The sequence below is a fragment of the Rhineura floridana genome, chromosome 21 (genome assembly GCF_030035675.1).
Source record: "Rhineura floridana isolate rRhiFlo1 chromosome 21, rRhiFlo1.hap2, whole genome shotgun sequence".
Classification (NCBI taxonomy): domain Eukaryota; kingdom Metazoa; phylum Chordata; class Lepidosauria; order Squamata; family Rhineuridae; genus Rhineura; species Rhineura floridana.
In genome coordinates this window covers 20457689-20478116 of record NC_084500.1, presented here as the reverse complement: position 1 = coordinate 20478116, position 20428 = coordinate 20457689, and the positions used below count along the sequence as shown (strand labels likewise).

At 51.6% G+C, this 20428-nt stretch overlaps 1 protein-coding gene across 1 annotated transcript in view; it reads right to left on the bottom strand.

The window, feature by feature from the left end:
- Positions 1–2236: 2236 nt before the first annotated feature.
- LOC133374497 (scavenger receptor class F member 1-like) overlaps positions 2237–20428 on the bottom strand; it is a 32118-nt gene continuing 13926 nt past the window's right edge. Inside the window, exons 9-19 of the mRNA XM_061605522.1 lie at positions 15350–15595; positions 13518–13579; positions 12591–12692; positions 10236–10761; positions 9238–9456; positions 8374–8502; positions 8166–8269; positions 7592–7706; positions 6663–6787; positions 4559–4705; positions 2237–3562 (exon numbers count right to left, since the gene is read on the bottom strand). Coding sequence (XP_061461506.1) covers positions 2661–3562; positions 4559–4705; positions 6663–6787; positions 7592–7706; positions 8166–8269; positions 8374–8502; positions 9238–9456; positions 10236–10761; positions 12591–12692; positions 13518–13579; positions 15350–15595 — 2677 coding nt within the window. The 3' untranslated portion in view covers positions 2237–2660. The remainder of the gene's footprint in view (positions 3563–4558; positions 4706–6662; positions 6788–7591; positions 7707–8165; positions 8270–8373; positions 8503–9237; positions 9457–10235; positions 10762–12590; positions 12693–13517; positions 13580–15349; positions 15596–20428) is intronic.

Below are 20428 nucleotides of genomic sequence, written 5' to 3'. Positions count from 1 at the left end.
AGGCTGCTGGACCCATCTCCCATCGCACCCGGCCGTTGGGATACCCCAGGAGCCGTTGGAGGGCCCCAGCTCTAAAGGAACTGAACGTGCTGCTGAAGAACCCTGTGTCGTTCGAAAGCTTGCCTGCACAGCCCCAAGAGAGGCCACCAAGCTTTCCAGCCTCAGGCCCAAGAGGAGGGCGAGGCTCCGTTCTTAAGTTAGGGCACCACCACACCAAGCTTATGATGGCTGCCAGGACCCCCCGTGGGGCAAAAGGGGAGCTGTGGCAGGAGATGATGAGATGGAGCCGGGGGGGGGGGCAGAGCGGACAGGGGAAGGCAGGAAGGCCCGCAGAAATGTTGCTTCTCAGGGGACTTGGCCCTTGGAAGCAACAGAGCTGCTGAGGGCAGGCAGACACACGCGCGCACGTACCTGCGCCCGCCTCCTGCGCCACTAGTGCCACCTGCAGGGCGATGTGCCCACCTGCAAGACTCCCGGGGGGAAAGGAGTCCCAGGCTTGTTTTGAGGGGGAGCGAGGCGGCAGGTTAGTCCGTCTCTTGCAGCAAAGACAAGCAAGACTCTTTGGGTGGAACTCTCAAGACGGGTAAAAGAGTCACTGCGGCAGTCTTTTGGGGGGACCCATTTTGTCAGAGGGTTGACTTTAGTCAGCAAGAACGGATATGCACACCCGGAGGGGGGGAGTGGAGGAGAGAGTGGGAAAGCTGTTCCCTGGGGGGCGCTTATTCAGCCTGAGGGCCACATTCCCTTCTGGGGGCCACGTGCCAGTGGTGGGCAGGGCCAGAAGCAAAAGTGGGCGGAGCAACAAACTTTAATTGCCCCTCTGTGCTGTAGCAGAGACTCTACGCACGCACGCTCCTCCATCCAGACAACACAAGAGGCATGACACATTCCAGCCAGGCAAGAACACACTGAAGGAGGGTGCAAAACAGTGAGGGGTGCGGCCTGGGGAAAGTTCCAAGGGCCACGTGGAGAGGCCTGAAGAGCCGCATTCAGCCCCAGGTTCCCCACTCAGTGGGGCCGTGCCTATCTGAAGCTTCACCCTGAATTGTCACAGTCTGCCTTTTGCATTTCATTTTTTAGTAAAACACTTAGAGGTTTTAAGCAGTATATAAATTTTGTTACATAAATAAATAGAATCTCTCTCCTGATATACAGGGGTTGGTTAGGGTGACTTTGCGGAATGGGGAACACAGTCTGTGCATGCTCAAGAGACAATGCTTTCTGTAGTATTGTTTACATGCACTAGGGCATTGCAAAAAGGTTCTGGGGCAAAGCTTGTTTGCACAGCCACCCCAGTAGTCTGGCCTCTGCCCTGGAAAGCCCAGCTCAAAAGTGCAAGTCAGATTCCCATCCCGCTCAGGCCTCAAAGCTAGTTATTCATGCTCTGGAAATAGGTCTGTTGAGAAGGTTGTCGTGCGTTGTTCATGGGGAAACGAAACACTCCCTCTTCACTGATCTCCTTTTGGCACCAGCTGGAAATCTTTTTAGCCACCCAGGTCTTTTAGAGCTGCTAGTATCACATTTTTGTGACTGACATTTATTGCTCCTCAGTTGGGCTGCTTAGTATATTTATATATTTAGTAATATATTGTTATATTAGAAACATTTGTGTTTATAAGTTCTTTTAAGCTGCCCTTAGATTTAAGATCAGCTCATAAATGTCTGTAAATGGAAAAATATCCAAACTCTTTTTGATTCCAGGTATCCCCTCCCTTCTCCCCTTCCTCATTCATGGTGGTCCCATCCAGGCCGGCTTAGCTTCAGCACCAGAACTGGGTCATGGACACTCAGAATATTATCTGCCAGTGAAGGATAAACACTTCCTGGCACAGATCTTTCCTTATCTCAGTTTTCTGTTTATTGAGAACATGAAGAAATTCCGCTTGGCTTTGTGGAGTTCACCTCTGGGAGAATTCAGAGTTCAGAGGGACAAAGGAGGTCTGTGCCGGGGGCTTTTTTATACAGGTAAGAGTTGCCTCTTCTCTGTTTTGTGAAATCAATAGCTTGTGTTTCGTGTTCAACTGTGAACTCCCCATAGAGCAAAGGTGAGACAGAGGGGTCCTAAGGGGGTTCACTGTCATATGTGGGTGTGATGATCTGTGGAGGGTGAGATCACAGAGGAGTCTCCATGAGATATAAAGCCTGAGACAAACTCAGGGTAAAAACGAGGGATGGTGCAAAGGGATTGAAGTGTGTGTGTACACCACACACATCCATGCATGTCACTCCTTTTATATACATTTATTTTAAATCAGCCTTTCACCAAAATGATTACAAGGCAATTTACCCCCCCAAAAAGTAGTTCAATGAAATAAAACCACATGACAAGTCATTACAAAACAATAAAACCATACAAATTAAAATATACACAAAAATATGCAGAGGTTCATTAAAAGCCAGTACAGTACTTAAAAATCGACAGCCTGAGAATCAATGCCTGACTAATAATCAGGTGTGCTTTTAACCTTTTTCTGCTGCGCCTCCAGGAGGGGGATCACTCCATAAAGGTGGGAGCCCCCCCTGAGGAAAGCAGCCCTCCTCGTGGACATGATGGCCTCCTTCCTGCAGGGATCTTCCGTGGCGACCTCTCCTCCGCAGCTTCCCTAAAGTTTCTTGGGAAGGGAGTATGCTTGTATTGGGCATGGGGGGGCACCTGGTATTTACGGAGAGCTGGACCAGCCAGAGACATTCTCATACTTTGGCTCCAGCTCTTCCTTTGCATTCTCCTCTAAGGCAGCCCCTCCAGTCAACATCTCTGGCTGGTTGTGGCTCTGGGGTGACTCAAGGCTGCCGTGCTCTCCGGTGGGAACTGCTGGCCCTCCCAGAATGCCCTGGGCCTCTGCCTCCTCTGCAGCACTGGTTTCAGTGCAAGGCATGGAAGCCTCAAGGCCAGCCTTGTCTTGGGGCATCAGCTTCACAGCGGTGTCCCTCTCAGAGCCCAGTGCCCTCCATGGTGGCTTCTGGATGCCCTGAGGGCTGCTTCTTGCCCGCAGCGACTCTTTCCCAGATAGCTGCTTGGCCCTCTGCAGGCTCCCCAGCCGCTGCAGGACGGCTTGCACCGGCCCCTCGCTGCCCGCTTTGCCCACCGTTACATAAATGGTGGTGACACTCAGGTCTTTCCCCTGAGCCCTCGAGGCGGCCTCCAGGGCTTCCACTCTCTGGGCCACGTGCCGGGAGCTGGCCATCCGTTTCCTGCCATGACCACCAGGGGTGCTCTTCTGCGTGGAAGGCTTGTGGCTCCCGTCTTCCCTGCAAAGGGCCTCCACATTCTCGTAACAGCTCCCTGGTGAATCACCATCCTGTGCAGCACCAGCTTGGTCTGTTTGGGGACACTGTGGGGAGGAGACTTGGGCTGAGCCCCAGGGGGCCTTCGGCTTCCGTGTGGGGTCGAGGGTCTCCATGGAGCCCCTGGGACTCTGAGAGCTGAACCGGGTTCCTTCTGCAAAGGACACGGAGGGCTGCTTGGCCTTGGCGATGCTGGAGGTGCGAGGGATGGCAAAGGGCTCCGAGTTCAAGGCCAGTGCCCCAGGGGGGAACCCAGCCGCGAGCTCAGCATCTGGCGCTGGAAGAGAAGGGTGTGGGGCTCAGGCAGCTGCTGCCCACCGAATTGGGGGCTCCCTGGGGATTGGGCTGGGCCCTTATTTCAATCCTGTCCCCTCTTCTGTTACAGCAGTAATGAAAGTAGCTTGCAGCAACAGCAGTGAATTAACCCACAGAATTCAAAAGAGCAGTTTGCGTCCTTTAAAGCAGGTGTGGGGAACCTGCAATGGTCCTCCAGATGTTGCTGGACTCCTGGGAGTTGGAGTTCATTGACATCTGGAGGGCCCCACAGATGTTCCCCAACCCTGTGTTAAAGCAAAAACTATCACAACAAAATCCCAGCAATTCAAAGATCAAAGAGGCAGCGGCATGCAAGTCATTAGAGTCAGAATTTGCTGTTTGGGTGGGGTGGAAGCACGGAACAAAAGTCTGAGTAATGGGCCTTCCACGGAGCCTTCTAGATCCAACGTGGGGCCCGTGAGCACAGTGGTGCCATGGAGATCTTCCCCTGGTGGCCCCAAAGGCTCTGAGTGCCGCCCTCACTGCCTTCCCTTGGTGATGAGGGTGGTTACCTTTTCCTCCCTTGAAAAGTACATAGAGCTGAAGGAGGAAGTTGGGAAGAGTGACGCTCTTTCCCACTTCCTTTTTCAGCTCTGTCCTCTTTCCAAGGCTCAGATTAATTCTACTGGATCCAGCTGTTGCCCAGATCCCTTGGGAAGCAGAGTGAGCGTGTGAGTGTGCCTTTTTCTTTCTGTGTGTGTATGTATGGGGGGGGGCTAATCCAGGGGAGGGAAGTGACTTAGAGGAGGAGGCACCCACAGCAGTCACTCAAAAATCCAAATGTGCCCAAGAGCCTAAAAAAGTTGGGGATGCCTGCTGAACATCATCTGGGGGAGAGTCGAAGAGGAGGAGGAGGCCAGAAAAGCCTTGCCATCCGGCTCTGCCACAGACACTCTCCCACACACCCAGCTTTGCTAGAGGGCAAACTGAGAGAAGTGAGCACCAATCACAGCCCTACCTTTGCTGGCAGGGAGGGGGGAAGCTGCCCCCCCCTCCTCGTCATCTGTGTCGAAGGAAGAGGAGAAAGAGCTGTCGGATGGCCAGGCAGCGGACAGGGGTTCAATAAAGCTGGGGTTGAAGGGAAGCTCTGCATCGTGGTGGGAAACTGCCCGAGGGGTGGGGTGGGGAGACAGAAACAAAAACAAGACGGGGAGAAGAGTAAGAGCGTAGAGCAGGGCTAAGTCAGGGGGAGGGAAGGTAACTCGGCCCTGGATCCCTCAACCACGGCCCTTGGCTTAGCACCAATCCATTGCCCGCCCCCCCTCTGTGGCCCCAAAGACCTCTTCAGCGGAGGGGCTGCCATAGCTCTGTGGCAGCCCAGCATACATGCACACAGGCCTTCATGTGCAGGGAATGTTCCCATCAGCTCCAGCACCTTTGACTGGAACATGGGGAACTGCCTTATATCGAGTCAGGCCATTGGACCATCCGGCTCAGTGTTGCCTACACTGACTGGCAGTGACCGTCCAGGATTTCAGGCAGGGGGTCTGTCCCAAGCCCTGCCTGGACATGCCACTTGGGGATGAACCTGGGACATTTGCATGCAAAGCAGTTGCTCTACCACTGAGCTATGGCCCTTTCCTTAAAAAGTAAGATTCTAGTCCCCATGATTCTAAATATTAGCAAATAAAGGGCTGAATTAAATAGGAACACAGGAAAGTGCCTTATACTGAGTCAGACCATTGGTTCATCTAGCTCAGTATTGTCCACACTGACCAGCAGCAACTCTCCAGAGTTTCAGGCAGAAATATTTTCCCAGCTTGACCTGGAGATGCCATTGGGGATTAAACCTGGGGCCTTCTGCATGCAAAGAGAGAGCTCTGCCACTGAGCTATAGCCCTTCCCCTTTTTTAAAAAAAGGAAGTGTCTTTATCCTGTGATTCTTGAGAGATGCACAAAAATCACAAAATGTGGGTCTTGAGTGCAGAATCCAATTAACCTTCATTTTAAAACAAAGCAAATTTCTCATGGCTGCAAAAATAGGCCAGGAATTGGGTCCCCACAAGACTGGTGCAACCCTGTGTGAACACGCACATGCCATTGCAGTGTTCAGCTGTTTGTCTGGCTTCTTGCCCTATCCCCACGCCTAGCAGAAGCAGGGCAACTGGTGCAAAAGGAAGCACAAAATTGGTCATTTGCTTACATTGCGTGGTTTGTTCAAATTGCAGAATTCAGCTTTACTTGCGGTAGAATTTATTTATATATATAAATATATATCAGAGCTGACAGTCCTGGTTAATAAGTATCTCAGATAAGAGGGAATTAACACAAGATCCCTGCTGGATCAGACCAATGGGCCATCAGTAGCCAACCAGATACCCCAATGAGAAGCCCACAAGCAGGACCTGAGTGCAACTGCAATGATCAGGGGACTGGAAACAAAGCCCCTTGAGGAGAAACTGAAAGAACTGGGCATATTTAGCCTGGAGAAGAGAAGACTGAGGGGAGATATGACAGCACTCTTCAAGTACATGAAAGGTTGTCACATAGAGGAGGGCCGGGATCTCTTCTCGATCGTCCCAGAGTGCAGGACATGGAATAATGGGCTCAAGTTACAAGAAGCTGGATGTCTTCAAGCAGAGGCTGGACAGCTATCTGCGGGAGATGCTCTAGCTGTGGATTTCGTGCTGTGAGCAGGGGGTTGGACTCGATGGCCTACAAGGCCCCTTCCAACTCTATGATTCTATGATTCTAAGCCAGATTTCGGCTGAACACCAGGAAAAACTTCCTAACTGTTAGAGCAGTACAATAATGGAACCAATGACGGAGGGAAGTAGTGGGCTGTCCAACCCTGGAGGCATCCAAGAGGCAGCTGGACAGCCACATGTTGGGGATGCTTAAGCTGGATTCCTGCATTGAGCAGGGGGTTGGACGTGATGGCCTTATAAGCCCCTTCCAACTCTTCTGTGCATCTGTGATCTCCCCACTTGTGATTCCCAGCAACATCAGAGAGAGAGAGAGAGAGACTGCCTCTGTGTTCTGTGGAATGTCCTTCCCCTAGGAATGAGGCAGGCACCGAAATAATTATGTACTTTTGGCTCACGCTAAAACCTCCATCTCACCTGTCACACGCGGAAGCTTGTAGCCCCCCAGAGAGAAGCAGGGCAAGGCAGGGCTGGCGCTGGCCAGGGCTCCCAGCACGTGGTGCTTCACCCGGGAGATGGGGTCCCCCTCCGCAGCCACTGCCCTGGGGAGGGAATGAAGGGAGACTCTGGTTTCACACAAGCAGTGACAAGGTCCTTCCATTTCCAAGTCTGTCTGGGCTAAATAATGTTGTGGGCGGGGAGAACTAACATAATTGGACGTGGCTGCATCAGTTTCCAAAACAGAGTGCCAGCATGGCAGAAAATTACTATGGCAGATCTCTCTTTGATAGATTATTATTGATTGATTAAATTTGTATCTGCCCTTCCTCCCAAAGTTGCCCCTAGGACAGCAAATAAGAACCAATAAAATGATAAAAGCATCTTAAAGAACAATTCCAATACAGATGCAGACTGGGATAAAGGTTTGTACTTAAAAGGCTTGTTGGAAGAGGAACACCAGAAAGACAACAGAGACGGCACCTGCCTAATATTTAAGGGGAGGGAGTTCCAAAGGGTGGGGGCCACCACACCAAAGGCCCTTTGCTTCCTGTATTGTGCAGAACAGACTTCCCCATTGCCTGGTACCTGATCTTTCTAAACTGGAAGTGCCAAGGATTGAACTTGGGACCTCCTGCATGCAGCGCAGGTGCTCTGCCACTAAGCTATGGCCCTGTCCCTAAAAATAAGATTCTAGTCCTCATTGTTTTGAATAAAAGGTTGACTTAAATAGGAAGCTGCCTTATACTGAGTGAGACCATTTCTTAAGGCCGCCTTCCCACCTCCTGCTTCAAACAGCCTCAGCACCCTAGGAAAAGACAGTGAGCCTTCCATATCTGTACAGCCCTAGCACCCTGTTGTCTTGAAAGAGAGTGGCACACGGTTCGCCCACTGGGCAGTAACAGTACCTGGTATCCATTGGGGCTGGTCTGCAGCAGCAGCAGCACATGCACAGGAGGATGAGGAAGAGGAGGATCAAAGGGGTCAGGATGCCTGCTAAGAGGGCTGCCTGGTTCTGCCCTCCTAGGAGAGGAAGGAAAAGTAAGCTGGTGCGAGGAAAGAAATCCACACGCAGTTCCCATCCACCCCCTGCCCGCCCGCGTTACCTCCAACTAAGCTAAGTTAGTACAGTCTACCCGTGCTTTGCCAGGGGTGGTCTTACATGTATACCCTGATTTTCCCCCACAGGAGCTCAAAGTGGCATACAGGATTGTTCCCCCCTCCCCTCCCCATTTTATCCTCACACCAATGCAGTGAGGTAGGTTAGGCTGAGAGGGACAGTGACTGGGCCAAGGTCATCTTTGTATTGTGGGGACAGGGAGGAGAGTTTCTGGGCATTGCTGTTGCATTCAGCTCCCGATTGGGGGCTTCCCATTGGGGGCGCCTGGTTGGCCACTGTGAGAACAGGATGCTGGGCTAGAGGGGGCCCCTTGGGCCTGATCCAGCTGCAGCCAGGCTCTCCTTATGTTCTGAGTGACTTACTCCCCTGGCAGTCCCCGGAGATGGGGTGGCACGTGCCCCCCACGCATTGGCAGGGCTCTGAGCAGTTGAGGCCGTGAAACCCTGCAGGGCAGGTCTGGTTGCAGCTGCAGGGAGAGAGAAAGGGAGGGAGGGTCCATGCTGCAGCCGTCTCATGGGCTAGGAGAGGGAGGGCCCCCTTCTCACCCCCCTTCCTCCAAGCCCCCTTTACCTGGTACCCCAGAACCCAGCCTGGCACACGCACGCCCCAGACACCGGATCACAGCTCCCATTGACGCAGTCTGGACAGGTGAACTGGCACCCCTCCCCAAAGAGGCCAGTGGGGCACGAGAGCTCACACCTGCAGGAAGGAGTCAGGCAAGGGTGTGAGGGGCCACAGCTCAGGGGCAGAGCGTCTACCTTGGCGTGCAGAAGGCCCTGTTCAGTCCCTGATGGCATCTCCAGTTAAAAAGGGATCAGGGAGCAAGAGATGGGGAAGATCTCCTTCCAGTGGTGGCTGGTGCTCTCTGGGACTGGCGGGCGGAAGGCAGGGAGCCAACCAAGCAGAGCCACCTCGTTCTAGCTTGGCCCCACCCTCCTCCTCCCCCTCCCTGCTGAGTCTTACAAGGGGCAGCCCTGAGACTGAGAGGAGGAAGTGAGGGCAGTGCCACCTCCCCCTGGGCTGGTTGTCAGTAAGGAGGCAGGTGGGTAGGTGAGGCCAGGCTAAGATTGGTGGGGCAGTGCCCCACTCACCCAAATGGAGCAGCCTTCACTGCCCCCCCCCACCTGAGCCTCCAAGAGAGTAGGAAATAGTAGCCTAGACAGGCAGAGTCTGGCCTGGCTTAAGGTCGCTTCCTCTGTTCCTGTCAAGGGAGGGGGTCCCTCTGCATGGCCAGGCCCTGTGGCTGCTTCCCCCACTGCGGCTTGCCAACCATTTTGTCCTTCAAGAGGGGGGGGCTGCACCAAGCGTCTCCCTCCTCCCCAGCTGTGCAGAGGGGCTGCCACAGTGCCTTATCAGTCAGTGCCCACAGGCTCCCTCCCAGCTCCAGGCAGGACAGGCCACTTCCCAGAGGGGCCCTCGCCCACGTGCTCCCACCTGGCACCTGTGAGTCCTGCTTCGCAGTTCCGGCATTTCCCTGTCTCTGGGTGGCAAGTCTCCCCTCGTCGGCAGCGGGGACAGATCTGGGTGCAGTTCTCCCCATGGCGCCCTGGTGGGCATAGCTGCTTGCAGTGGGTCCCGTTCCAGCCGGGCTCACAGGCCAGGCAGGAGCCAGTCACTGGAGAGCAAGGCTCTTGGTGCTTGCAGTGGCCACAGCTGTGGGTGGCAGGACGGAGGGAGTATTTAGCAGAGAGGAAGGGGCCCCTAGAGCCAAAAAGAAGGGGTTCCCCCACACACATGCTGTTTGAGCTGTGTGGGGCAACCCAACCCAGCTGTACAATATTAGTCTCAGCCCCGCCTCTAAACCCTTGTGTTAGGCTTACAGAAACAAAAACGTCTTAAACAGGCTCCAAAAAATGTACAGTGAAGGCTCTTAATAATTGTCTCTTAAGATAATGGCTCTTCCTCCCAGTGCCGGATTTAGGCATAAGCTAAACAAGGTACAGCTTAGGGCCTCACAATCCGCAGGGGCCTTAAAAAATGTCAGGATTTTTTGGGGGGGGGGGGGCTTTTAAAATTTTATGTGTACTGAATATATATATATATATATCTGGTGTAATTTTTTTAACAAAGGGCCTCCAAGCTTTATATAGCTTAGGGCCTCACCAAGTCTGAATCCAGCACTGCTTCCTTCCCTGGATGGGGGTGCACGTGTGCAAGTATGTATGGAACAACCAGCTCAGTGTACAAAGGTAAAATTTACATCAATTACTCCACCCACTATTGCCACTGGGCATGCGGCCCTCGGAAGGCTGACTACAAGGGAATGCGGCCCTTGGGGTGGTAAAAGTTTTCCAACTCCTGTATTAAAACCAATGGGCATTTTGATATCAATGTCAGTGGGAGCCAGATTATTACGTTTTTGAGTCAGCAGAAGTGCCAGCCTTGGAAACAGACAGGCTGAGAGACGGGAGCAAGAGGGGGCAGGCAGTTACCTGTGTGCACAGCGAAGTCCGTAGGTCCGAGGAGGGCAGGGGTCCCTGCAGCTCTGGCCCTGGTAGCCGGCGTCACAGGTGCACTGGCCGTCTTGGGGGGCGCAGGTGCCATGCAGGCACTGGCACTTGGACTGGCAGGCCACACCCCACAGCCCCTCCCTGCACTCGCACCGGCCAGTCTCCTGGGCGCAGGGCGAGCCGTTGCAGAGGCAGGACGAGGTGCACCTCTTGCCCCACCAGCCTTGTCTGCAGAGGCAGCGGCCGGTCACAGGGTCGCAGCGGGAGCCAGACAGGTTGCAGGAGCATGGCCTCCTGCAGTCAGGTGCCCACCAGCCAGGCTCACACTGGCAGGCCCCAGTGAGGGGGTCGCAGTGGCTCCTGGGGCCACACAGGCACGCAAACTGGCAGAGCGGGCCCCATCGCCCAGGGTGGCAGCTGCACTCTCCGCTGACTGGATCGCACTTCCCGTTGGGATAGCAGAGGCAGCTCTCTTTGCAGTCTGGACCCCAGTAATGATCAGGGCAGCCTGCAAGGAAACCGCAGGCCCCGTGAGACGGATGGAGTCATCAGCCTTCTGGGGAGGAAGAGACAAATCACCCTGCCTTCCCCAGCAACACCCAAGGGAAAGGGACCTCCAGAAGCAAGCAGTCACTGAGCTGGAGGGTGGAGTGGAATACTGGTCCATCTAAATCAGTATTGTCTACACTGACTGGCAGCAGCTCCCCAGGATTTGAGGGAAGGGCTCCCTCTTGAACTTTGCCAGGAGATGATGATGGGGATTGAATCTGAGACTGTCTGCATGCAAAGCAGAGGCTCTGCTATAGAGCTGTGGCCGTTCCCGCAAAAATAAAGTAGGATTCTAGCCCTCATGATTCTGAATAAAGGGCTAATTTCAATAGGAACATAGGAAGCTGCCTTAGAATCACAGAGTAGTAACAGCTGGGAGATGCCTATAAGGTCATCAAGTCCAACCTCCTGGTCAATACAGGAATCCAACTCAAAGCATAAGTACTCTTGGTCCATCTAGCTCAGTGTTGCCTGCACTGACTGGCAGCGGCTTTCCAGGGTTTCAGGCAGAGGTCCCACCCAGCCCTACCTGGAGCTGCCATTGGGGATTGAACCTGGGACCTTTTGCATGCAAAGCAGGGGCTCTGCTGCTGTGCTTGGGCCCTTCCCCAAAACAGACCACCACTCTGTGAACTTTGCTGGGAGGATATTCTCTGATTCCACAGTTGTACGGTGGAACCACCAAATCCGGAGTCTGGCCACAAGGAAGAGAAAAGGGAAGAGACGAGTCCTGCATCCTGTGAACTTTTCAGCTTTCTGATTCCTAAATGTTAAACCAAATTTCTACCCTTCATTGCTGCACAGAAGAAAAAGGTGCTTGGGGAATATAGTGAGTTCCCTGAGGAAACTGATAGATGGAGGCATCAGGGCCAGATCCTGGCCAGCTGTCCCTCCAGGCATCTCCTTGGCCCTGCAATGGCTAAATTACACAAAAACGGGCTGGGTGTGTGAATTCAATCCACAGAATTCTGCCTCTCTTGGGATAAAATGTGACTTGTCCCAGTACAGAATTAGTTTTTATTTTATTTTTTTTAGAACAATGGGGAACATCACGAAAAGCCTTCTCCTGTCATGCTGGCTTTTCTCCAAAGTGCTGCAGACCCCCTCAGCCTCTCCTCAGCCCTGTTGGGAAGATTCCCCTCTTCCCCCCCTGGTGGCAGGAGAACCCTCAGCCCTAAACTTTTAGTTGAAACCCTCCAAAGGAGGAGTCCACAGTCTTTGGGCGAACTCCGGTCGTCATTGCAAACTTTCCCCTCTGTACCTTCCTTTTGTGTCAACCCCTCCCCCCAAAAAAACAACAGGCACCTGAGCAGCTTTAAATCTGCCTTTTTCTTTTCTTTGAGCCTCTGTGGCCTATTATAAATTGGCACGTACTTAAATTGAGTACAAATCAAAGGGCTTGCTTTGGTTTTAAGGGTCAGGATGCCAGCTGCCACAGGGCCCAGGACTGAGGTAAGGGACACTGGGCTAGAGAGCACCCCCTCCCCAATATATTTCAGTCCATGGGATTCTGTGGGGCAGCCAGGACCCCACACCTTGAGCGAGGGGGCCTCCTGCAGATGCCCTCACTGCAGTGGCAGCTGGTGCCCATTGGGACTGGTAGGGCAGAAGGGAGACCGTCAGGAGTTGCAGCCAGAGCCCCGTGATTGGTTGTAAGTCAGAAGCGGGGCCGGTGAGGTTGGTGGCGCACTGCCCCGTCTCCCAAACGGACCAGCCTCTGTCTTTGTTCAGAAACTGCCGAGCTTTCCTGCTCTGCCTGCCCCCTCCCCGCCCTCAGCCAATACTCACGTGCAATACAGTCGGCCCCAAAGAATCCAGGCCTACAGCGGCAGACACCAGGGCGAATGCACACTTCACCCTCCCGGCAGGCATCTGCTCCTGTGCACAGTGCTGGCAACGGCATAAGGAGACAGGAGGTGGCATTCAGACCCTCTTTCCCACTGGCTCCAGATTGGATTATTGTGACATGCTTTCAGTGGGGCTTCCCTTGAAAACAACTCGGAAACATCAACTGGTCCAAAAAGCATCAGCCAGATTATGGGCTGGGGTTCCAATTAGATGTCATATAACCCCATTTTCGAAACAGGTGCATTGGCTGCCAGTTCCTTTCTAGGCCCAGTTGAATGTGCTAACTCTAGTGTTTAAAGCCCTGAATGACTTAGGCCCCACGTATCTGAAAGACCAAGATCAGCAGAGGCAGCCCTCTTGGTAGTTCCACCATCCTCAGATATGGGGGGGGCATTGGAGAGGACTTTCTCTGTGGTGGCCCCTCAGCTGTGAAAACTCCCTCCCCACAGAGGGGCACTGGCACCTTCACTGTATTGCTTTCATCATGTGCTGAGGACGCACTTCTTCACCCTGGGCTTTGACACTTGAGACCCAGTCTATCCTTATGGCTGTAATTTGTTTCACAGTGTTTTAACATTGCATTTTTAGATTGCTATAACCTGCCCTGGAACAGTATGGTGAAGGGTGGGTAAGAAATAATAATAATAATAATAATAATATGGGCACTAGCTTAGTTGAATGAACAGCCAGGATTAGCTTTACTGAAAGAACTTGTGTTGGTTGCTGTGTAAGGCCAGATTGCCTCTTCCTCGCACCACAATCCCGCTCAAGACAGCAGAGGAAAGAGACCCCACCCCGCAGGCAGCAGCCTGAGGCTTCAGACTATGCTGGGAACAGGAACCCCCAAAAGATGCATGTGCCACTTACCAGCTGGGCATTCCCGGCCCTCTTGTTTCCATCCTGGGCAGCAGGTGAGGACTGGGGGGTGACTGGCGGGGGGGGGGGAGGAGAGAAACAGATAAGCAAGCAAACCAGAACCAGCCTGCTTAGCCCGGCTCCAGGACTGGTGCTTGCAGAGGCTCAGACTGGGTGGCCCCTCCCCTCCATCCCAGCAAAGGCACCCAGGAAGAGCCCAGTTTGCTGCCCAGCCTATTTGGGGCCCCACAAAACTCCCACAACCAGCACATTCTGTCCTGCTTCCAGTCAGTGCAGACAATACTGGTCTGACTCAGTACAAGGCAGCCTCCTCTGCTCCTACGAATGGCAGAAAGTGTCCGGCTTCGCTTCCTCTTACCTAAGATTAGTGGGCAACGTTACTGATCAGCAAAGGAAGCTGTGTGAGAGCTCAGTCGCTGCCTCAAAGCCTCTGCTGGGTAACAGTTGGGGGGGGGAACCTGTGGGGCCCTCCAGGTGTTGCTGGACTCCAAATGCCGTCAGCCCTAGCAAGCCAGCACAGGCCAGGGTCAGGGATGAGGGGACTGGGGGTCCAGCAACACCTGGAAGGCAACAGGTTTTCCATAATGTGTCTAGAAAAGTGGTGAGTTCGGGGGGGAAGTTTTGAACAGAGCAGACGCGGGAACTTAAATAGTCTCCAATGTGAATGGCAGGAAATGGAAAATACAATAGAAAAAGATATTCAGATGCAGAAAATACTGGGGCGTAAACCTCAACCAGGCATGGCGGCATGCATGGTGCCCACACATTCTCTCTCACACACACGCACACACGTATCTTGCCCATTCTCAGCACACATTCATCCCTGCACAGAGCTGGATCGGGGCAACAGCCCTTCTGGTCCAGGCTCCTGTCCTCGCAGTGGCCCAATGGGAAGCTTGCCAGCAGGGCCTGGGCACAAGAGCACTCTCCCCTCCTGCGGTTTCCAGTATTCGGAAACATGCCGCCTCCTGACAGTGGAGGAGGAACCCTGGGCTGAGTGGCACAGAGCACATGCCTTGCATGCAAGAGTTCCCCACTTCGGCCCTGGGTGTCTCCAGGCAAAACGATCTGGTAACAGGCAGTTGGGAAGGCCTCCCTCTGCCCAAGGCCCTGGAGGGGCCCAGTTCAGCAGCCAAATGCTTTGTCTGCAGAGTCCAGGCTCAGACGCCAGCAGCATCTCCAGTTGGACACAGTCAGGCAGCAGTGAGGGAGAAGACCTTCCCTGCCTGACACCCTACAGACCTGCTGCCAGTCAGAGCCAACAATACTGGGGGGCTAGATGGGCCAAGACAAACACCCTGAGCTTTTTTTTAAGTTTCAAAAACTGACAGTCATAGAGAATAATAAATGAACAAAATGAACACAGAACCCCCTTCCTCTCCCTCAGGTAACTAAGGTAAGTGTCTTTCAGCGTCATTATTTACCCTGACAGGTGTGTCCAAAGATATATGTGTGCAGACAGACCTGTTAGGATAAGAACATAAAAAGCGGGGAAATTTATCCATGTGACTGTTTTGTCCAGAAGATCCTTAAGGCAGGGATTTCAACTCAGTGGCAGAGCCCTTGATATGCATGCAGAAGGCCCCGGGTTCTTGATCCCCAATGCCGGCTCCACTCAGAAGGGATCTCAGCTGGCAGCGATGGGGAAGGACCCTTCTCTGCCTGGATCCTGGGCATCCACTGCCAGTCAGAGACCATACTGGGCTAGGTGGACAGCTACTGGCTTGATAAGCGGCAGCTTCCTAATCCCTGAAGCAAATGGTCAAAAGTAACACAAGACCCTCTGCCACCCACCCACCCACCCACCATGGGGGCTGACCTACCTGTCTGATGTGCAGACGTGCCTCCCGCTGGGGTCCAGGTCAGAGCTGCAGCTCCCAATCCCTGGGCCCAGGAACTGCAGGCAGAAAAGCAGCAGAGGCCAACGCGCCATCCTCCTTGTAGGGATTCCCGGCAAAAACTCGTTGCCCGGGCTGCTGCAGCCACGGCACTGTTGTAGGCCTCCTTCCGGAGCTGCTGCTCTCCCTCCCATTTCCTCCTTGGTTTTTCCTGAGGAAGCAAACTGGGAGCTGGTGGGTGGAGGGATGCAGAGGGCAAGGTAGACAGATGGACACCCATATCCCCCCCCGGCTATTTTTAGCCAAATGGGAGTGCAGGAGGGGAACCCATAGTTTCAGAGGAAGGCGTCTTGGGGTGAGATGAGGAAGATGCCTCCCTGCCCAAGCCTGGCGGTCCCTGCAGTCTGACAGTAGCACCCCCAGACTGCCAGTATTTTGCAAGAAGGATTCCAGTGCGTACTGGGAAAGTTAGGTTTGTGCAATTAAAGTGGGTTAATGTGCTCTGTCACAAGAAAACCACTTATGAAAAGGAACAGACTTTTTGTTAGCAAAAAAATCGGGAAATGGATTGAAAAGCATGGGATGAACAAATGACTAACGGGAAGACATGTTAAACATCCCACAAGCAAATTCATTGTTGTATAACCTGCCCTGCAAATAAATCAGAACGAATGCTCAGTGAAGTCCGGATATAATCTAACCTCTGCATAGGCTTTGTGACAGCAAATGAGGGCGAATGCTCAGGGAACAGGTCACCAGCCCTCCTCAGGCATCTCTCGTGCTCTAGTCTTGCTCGTGTACACCGTGGTGAGGCCCAAATGCCTTCCCTATCCCCATCCCTGGCCGCAAGCGGTGATTAAGCGTCCTCTCAACAAGAGGGGTGCCGGAGCTGAAAGCTGGCTGCCTCAGAAGCCCTTCAACCTCAGGAATGCTCAGGCGGCTGCAGTTGCTCAGTGGTGAGGACTCCAAAAAGGGCTGAGAGGTTTTAGCCTTCCACCAACTCCCGACACTCAAAACAGGCTCCAGGGATGAGATCTGGCTCTTCCTGCCAACGGAGTCTTCTAAGGAACTGATGCGGCAACAGCCCCACAATAAAAGGGGGAGTTGAGGACCTTGTAGGGTCTTTCCTGTTCATTCTCTCCCCTTTCACAGAGCTCCATGTCAGCACATTAAAAGGAAACACCTTTTTCCTGCTCCAACAGACACTTTGTTCAAAGAGGGCCCCTGCCACCCGCTTGAAGACTCAGTCCATGTCCGGCTAGAGTCCAAGTCTCGGACATTTCTGCATCACAGAATTAAAACTGGATCAACAGTCATCAGCCCCTCTTCCAGGAAAGTCTGTGAATTGTTGTAGGTGTTTAGGTTTCTTTTAGGGAGGATGGCTGTTCTTGAGACTTCTGACAGAGTTTGTGCCATCACGCCAAGGAATAATTTGCAGGTTTCTTTAGGCAGTGGTCCTCAACCTGTTTTGCTCCATTCCCCCCTTTCACCGTTGTTCAGAATATAATTCCCCCCTTCCCAAGATAGTCTCTCATAGCGTGTTGCCATTTCGCGAGTGACGGTGGTGTTTCTCGTGAGAGAAAAATTTCTTAGTTTATATTATAACATAATTTCTTGGAGCACTTTCTGGTCTTTAAATAATAATTTAATTTTGCAAATGAAAATAATGCTGCATGTTCAAGAATCGATTTTAATCTGTGACATTCAATAAACTTTATTGAATGTCACAGATTAAATTAAAAACAAACTACAATTTTACAGATTGTACATAATCTACAGGACATCACACTTTGCTGAATAGTGGTCCCAATTCCCCCCCTGGAACCCTAAAATCCCCCCCGGGGGGGAATTCCCCACTTGTTGAGAACCCATGCTTTAGGGGAAAGCCATGACTACTGAGATGGGATAAAATGAAGGTGAGTTTTGCATTCAGGTGACATGAAGGCCCCACATTTTGCACGCTGAACATTGTGGGAAGGGCCGCAACTCTGGGGTATAGATGCCTGCTTTCCAAGCAAAAGGTCACAGGTTCAGTTCCCAACAGCATCTCCTGGTAATGTTCAAGAGAGACCCTCTGCTTGAAACCATGGAGAGCCGCTGCCAGTCAGTGTAGACAATACTAAGCCAAATAGACCAATAGTCTGACTCAATATAAAGCAACTTCCTATATTCATAGAATCAGAGTTGGAAGGTGCCTGTAAGACCATCAAGTCCAACCCTCTGCTCAAAGCAGGAATCCAACTTAAAGCATACCTTCCTGCTGGCTCTCGGATGCCTCCAGGGTTGGAGAACCCACCACCTCCCTCAGTCATTGGTTCCATTGTTGTACCGTTCTAACAGGAGTTTTTTCCTGATGTTCAGCTGAAATCTGGCTTCCTGCAACTTCAACCTATTATTCTGTTTCATGCACTCTGGGACGATCAAGAAGAGATCTTGGCCCTCCTCCGTGTGACAAATTTTCAAGTACTTGAAGAGTGCTGTCATATCTCCCCTCAGTCTTCTCTTCTCAAGGTAAACATGCCCAGTTCTTCCAGTCTCTCCTCACTGGACTTTGTTTCCAGTCCCTGGTCATCCTTGTTGCCCTCCTCTGAATCTATTCCAGTTTATCTGCATCTTTCTTAAACTGCGATGTCCAGAACTGGATGTAGTACTCAAGATGAGGCCTAATAATTGCCAAATAGAGGGGAATTAATTCTTCATGTGATTTAGAAACTATACTTCTGTTAATGCAGCCTAATATAGCATTTGCCTGTTTTGCAGCCACATCTCACTGTTGGCTCATATTCCACTTGTGATCAACAACAATCCCAAGATCCTCCTTGCATGTAGTATTGCTGAGCCAAGTATCCTCCGTCTTATAACTGTGCATTTGATTTCTTTTTCCTAAGTGTAGAACTTAGGAAACTTTGCACTTATCCCTGTTAAATTTAATTATGTTGTTTTCAGCCCAGTGCTCCAGCCTATCAAGATCCCTTTGAATTTTGTTTCCATCTTTCAGGGTGTTCACTATCCCTCCCAATTTTGTATCATCTGCAAATTTGATAAGCATTTCCTGCACCTCCTCATCCAATTCATTAATAAAAATGTTGAAGACTTCACTGAAGCAGAGAGATATTATGTCCACAGTATCCCTACAGTCTACCAGGGAGGTAACCTGATCAAAACATGAGATGAAATTAGTCTAGCGCAGTGATTCTCAAACGGTGCGCCGCGGCACGCTGGTGCGCCACAAGAGGTGGCAGGTGTGCTGCGAGTATTATGAAAGTATATTATTATTGTTATTTTTATTCATAGTTTAAAATATATTAATATATTTTTAATTTTGTACACGAAGTGCGCCAGAAATTTTTAATATGTGTTACAGTGCGCTGCGAACCAAAAAAGACTGAGAACCTCTGGTCTAGCGGGATTTCTTGATAAGTCCATGTTGGCTTCTAGTAATCACTGCATTGTTTTCAAACTGCTTACAGATCGACAACTTTATAATCTGCTCCAGAATTTCCCCAGGGATTGATGTCAGGCTGACTGGTGTGCAGTTCCCAGGTTCTTTTCCCCCCTTTTTTTAAGATAGAGGCATCATTAGCCCCCCTCCCCAGTCATCCTGCCCTTCGCCATCCCCCGCGATTTGGCAAAGAGAATAGACAGTGGTTCCAAAAGTTCTTCAGCCAGTTTCTTCAAGACTCTAGGAGAGAGTTCATTGGGCCCTGGAGATTTGAACTCAAAGTGGTTAGGTGTTCCTTGGGCATTTGTCTATCAACCTCAAGCTGCAATCCTGCCCCTTCAACGTCATGTTTGCCAGGAGGATCATAGACCCTCTTTTGGGAGAAGAGAGCCAAAGCAGGAACTGAGCATTTCTGCCTTTTGTTACCATTTTATATGCCATCCTCACTGAGTAGTAGCCCTACCACTGTTTCTTTTCTCTGTTTTACTATGAATGTACCTGAAGAAAGCTGTTTTGTTGCTTTGGGCATCTCTCGCTCACCTCAGCTCATTCTCAGCTTTAGCCTTCCTGACACCATCCCTGCAATTCCGTGCTACCTGCCTGTACTCTTTCTTTGTGGCCTGACCTTCCTTCCACTTCCTGTATGTCTCCTTTTCTTGTGTTCAGGTCATCTCTGAGCTTTCTGTGAAGCCACATTGGCTCCTTCTGCTGTCTTCCCCCATTTTTCCTTGATGGAATTGTTTGCCATTGTGCCTTTAGAATTTCCTCTTTTAGAAACTCCCACACATCTTGGACTCCTTTTCTCATTAGGATTGCTTGCCGTGGGACCTTACTTATCATTGTTCTGAGTTTATTAAAATTGGCTTTCCTGAAGTCCAGGGTACATGTATGGCTACACTCAGATTTGCTTCCTTTAAAATCAAGAACTCAAGTATAACATGGTCACTTTCTCCCAGAATTCCCATGACTCCCACTTCATCCACCAAGTCATCTCTATTGGTTAGAATCAAGTCAAGGATACCTGATCCTCTAGTTGCTTCCTCCACTTTCTGTAGGAGAAATCTCCAACACAAGTCAGGAATTTCTTGGAGGGGCCAGATATCGGGGTAAATGAATTCCCCCATTACTACTACATCATGCCTCCTCCAAACATCGGCAATTTGCTTTTCAAAAGTTTCATCCTTGTCTTTTCCTTGACTGGGTGGTTGGTATTCTTATGTCAATTATTTAATCAGAACCATGAAGACTAGAATCTTACTTTAATTTTATCGGAAGGGTTATAGCTCAGTGGGGAGCAGCTGCTTTGCATGCAGAAGGTCCCAGGTTCAATCCCTGGTAGCATTCCTGGTAGGGCTGGGAAAGACCTCCTGCCTGAAGCCCTGGAGAGCTGCTGCCAGTCAGTGTAGACAATACTGTGCTAAATGGACCACTGGTCTGGTTCAACATAACAGATTCCTGTTTTCTTAACTGTAAGCTGTAAACATCCTTCCCCCTTCCCTACATGGGCCAGCGGCTTCACAAGTGATGAGGTCTCCCCAAGCCATGTGGGGTCTGAGAGCTCTATGCCCTTCCTGTCCGGCACCTGCATCCCACAAATATGTGTGGAATAGGATGGGGGGCAT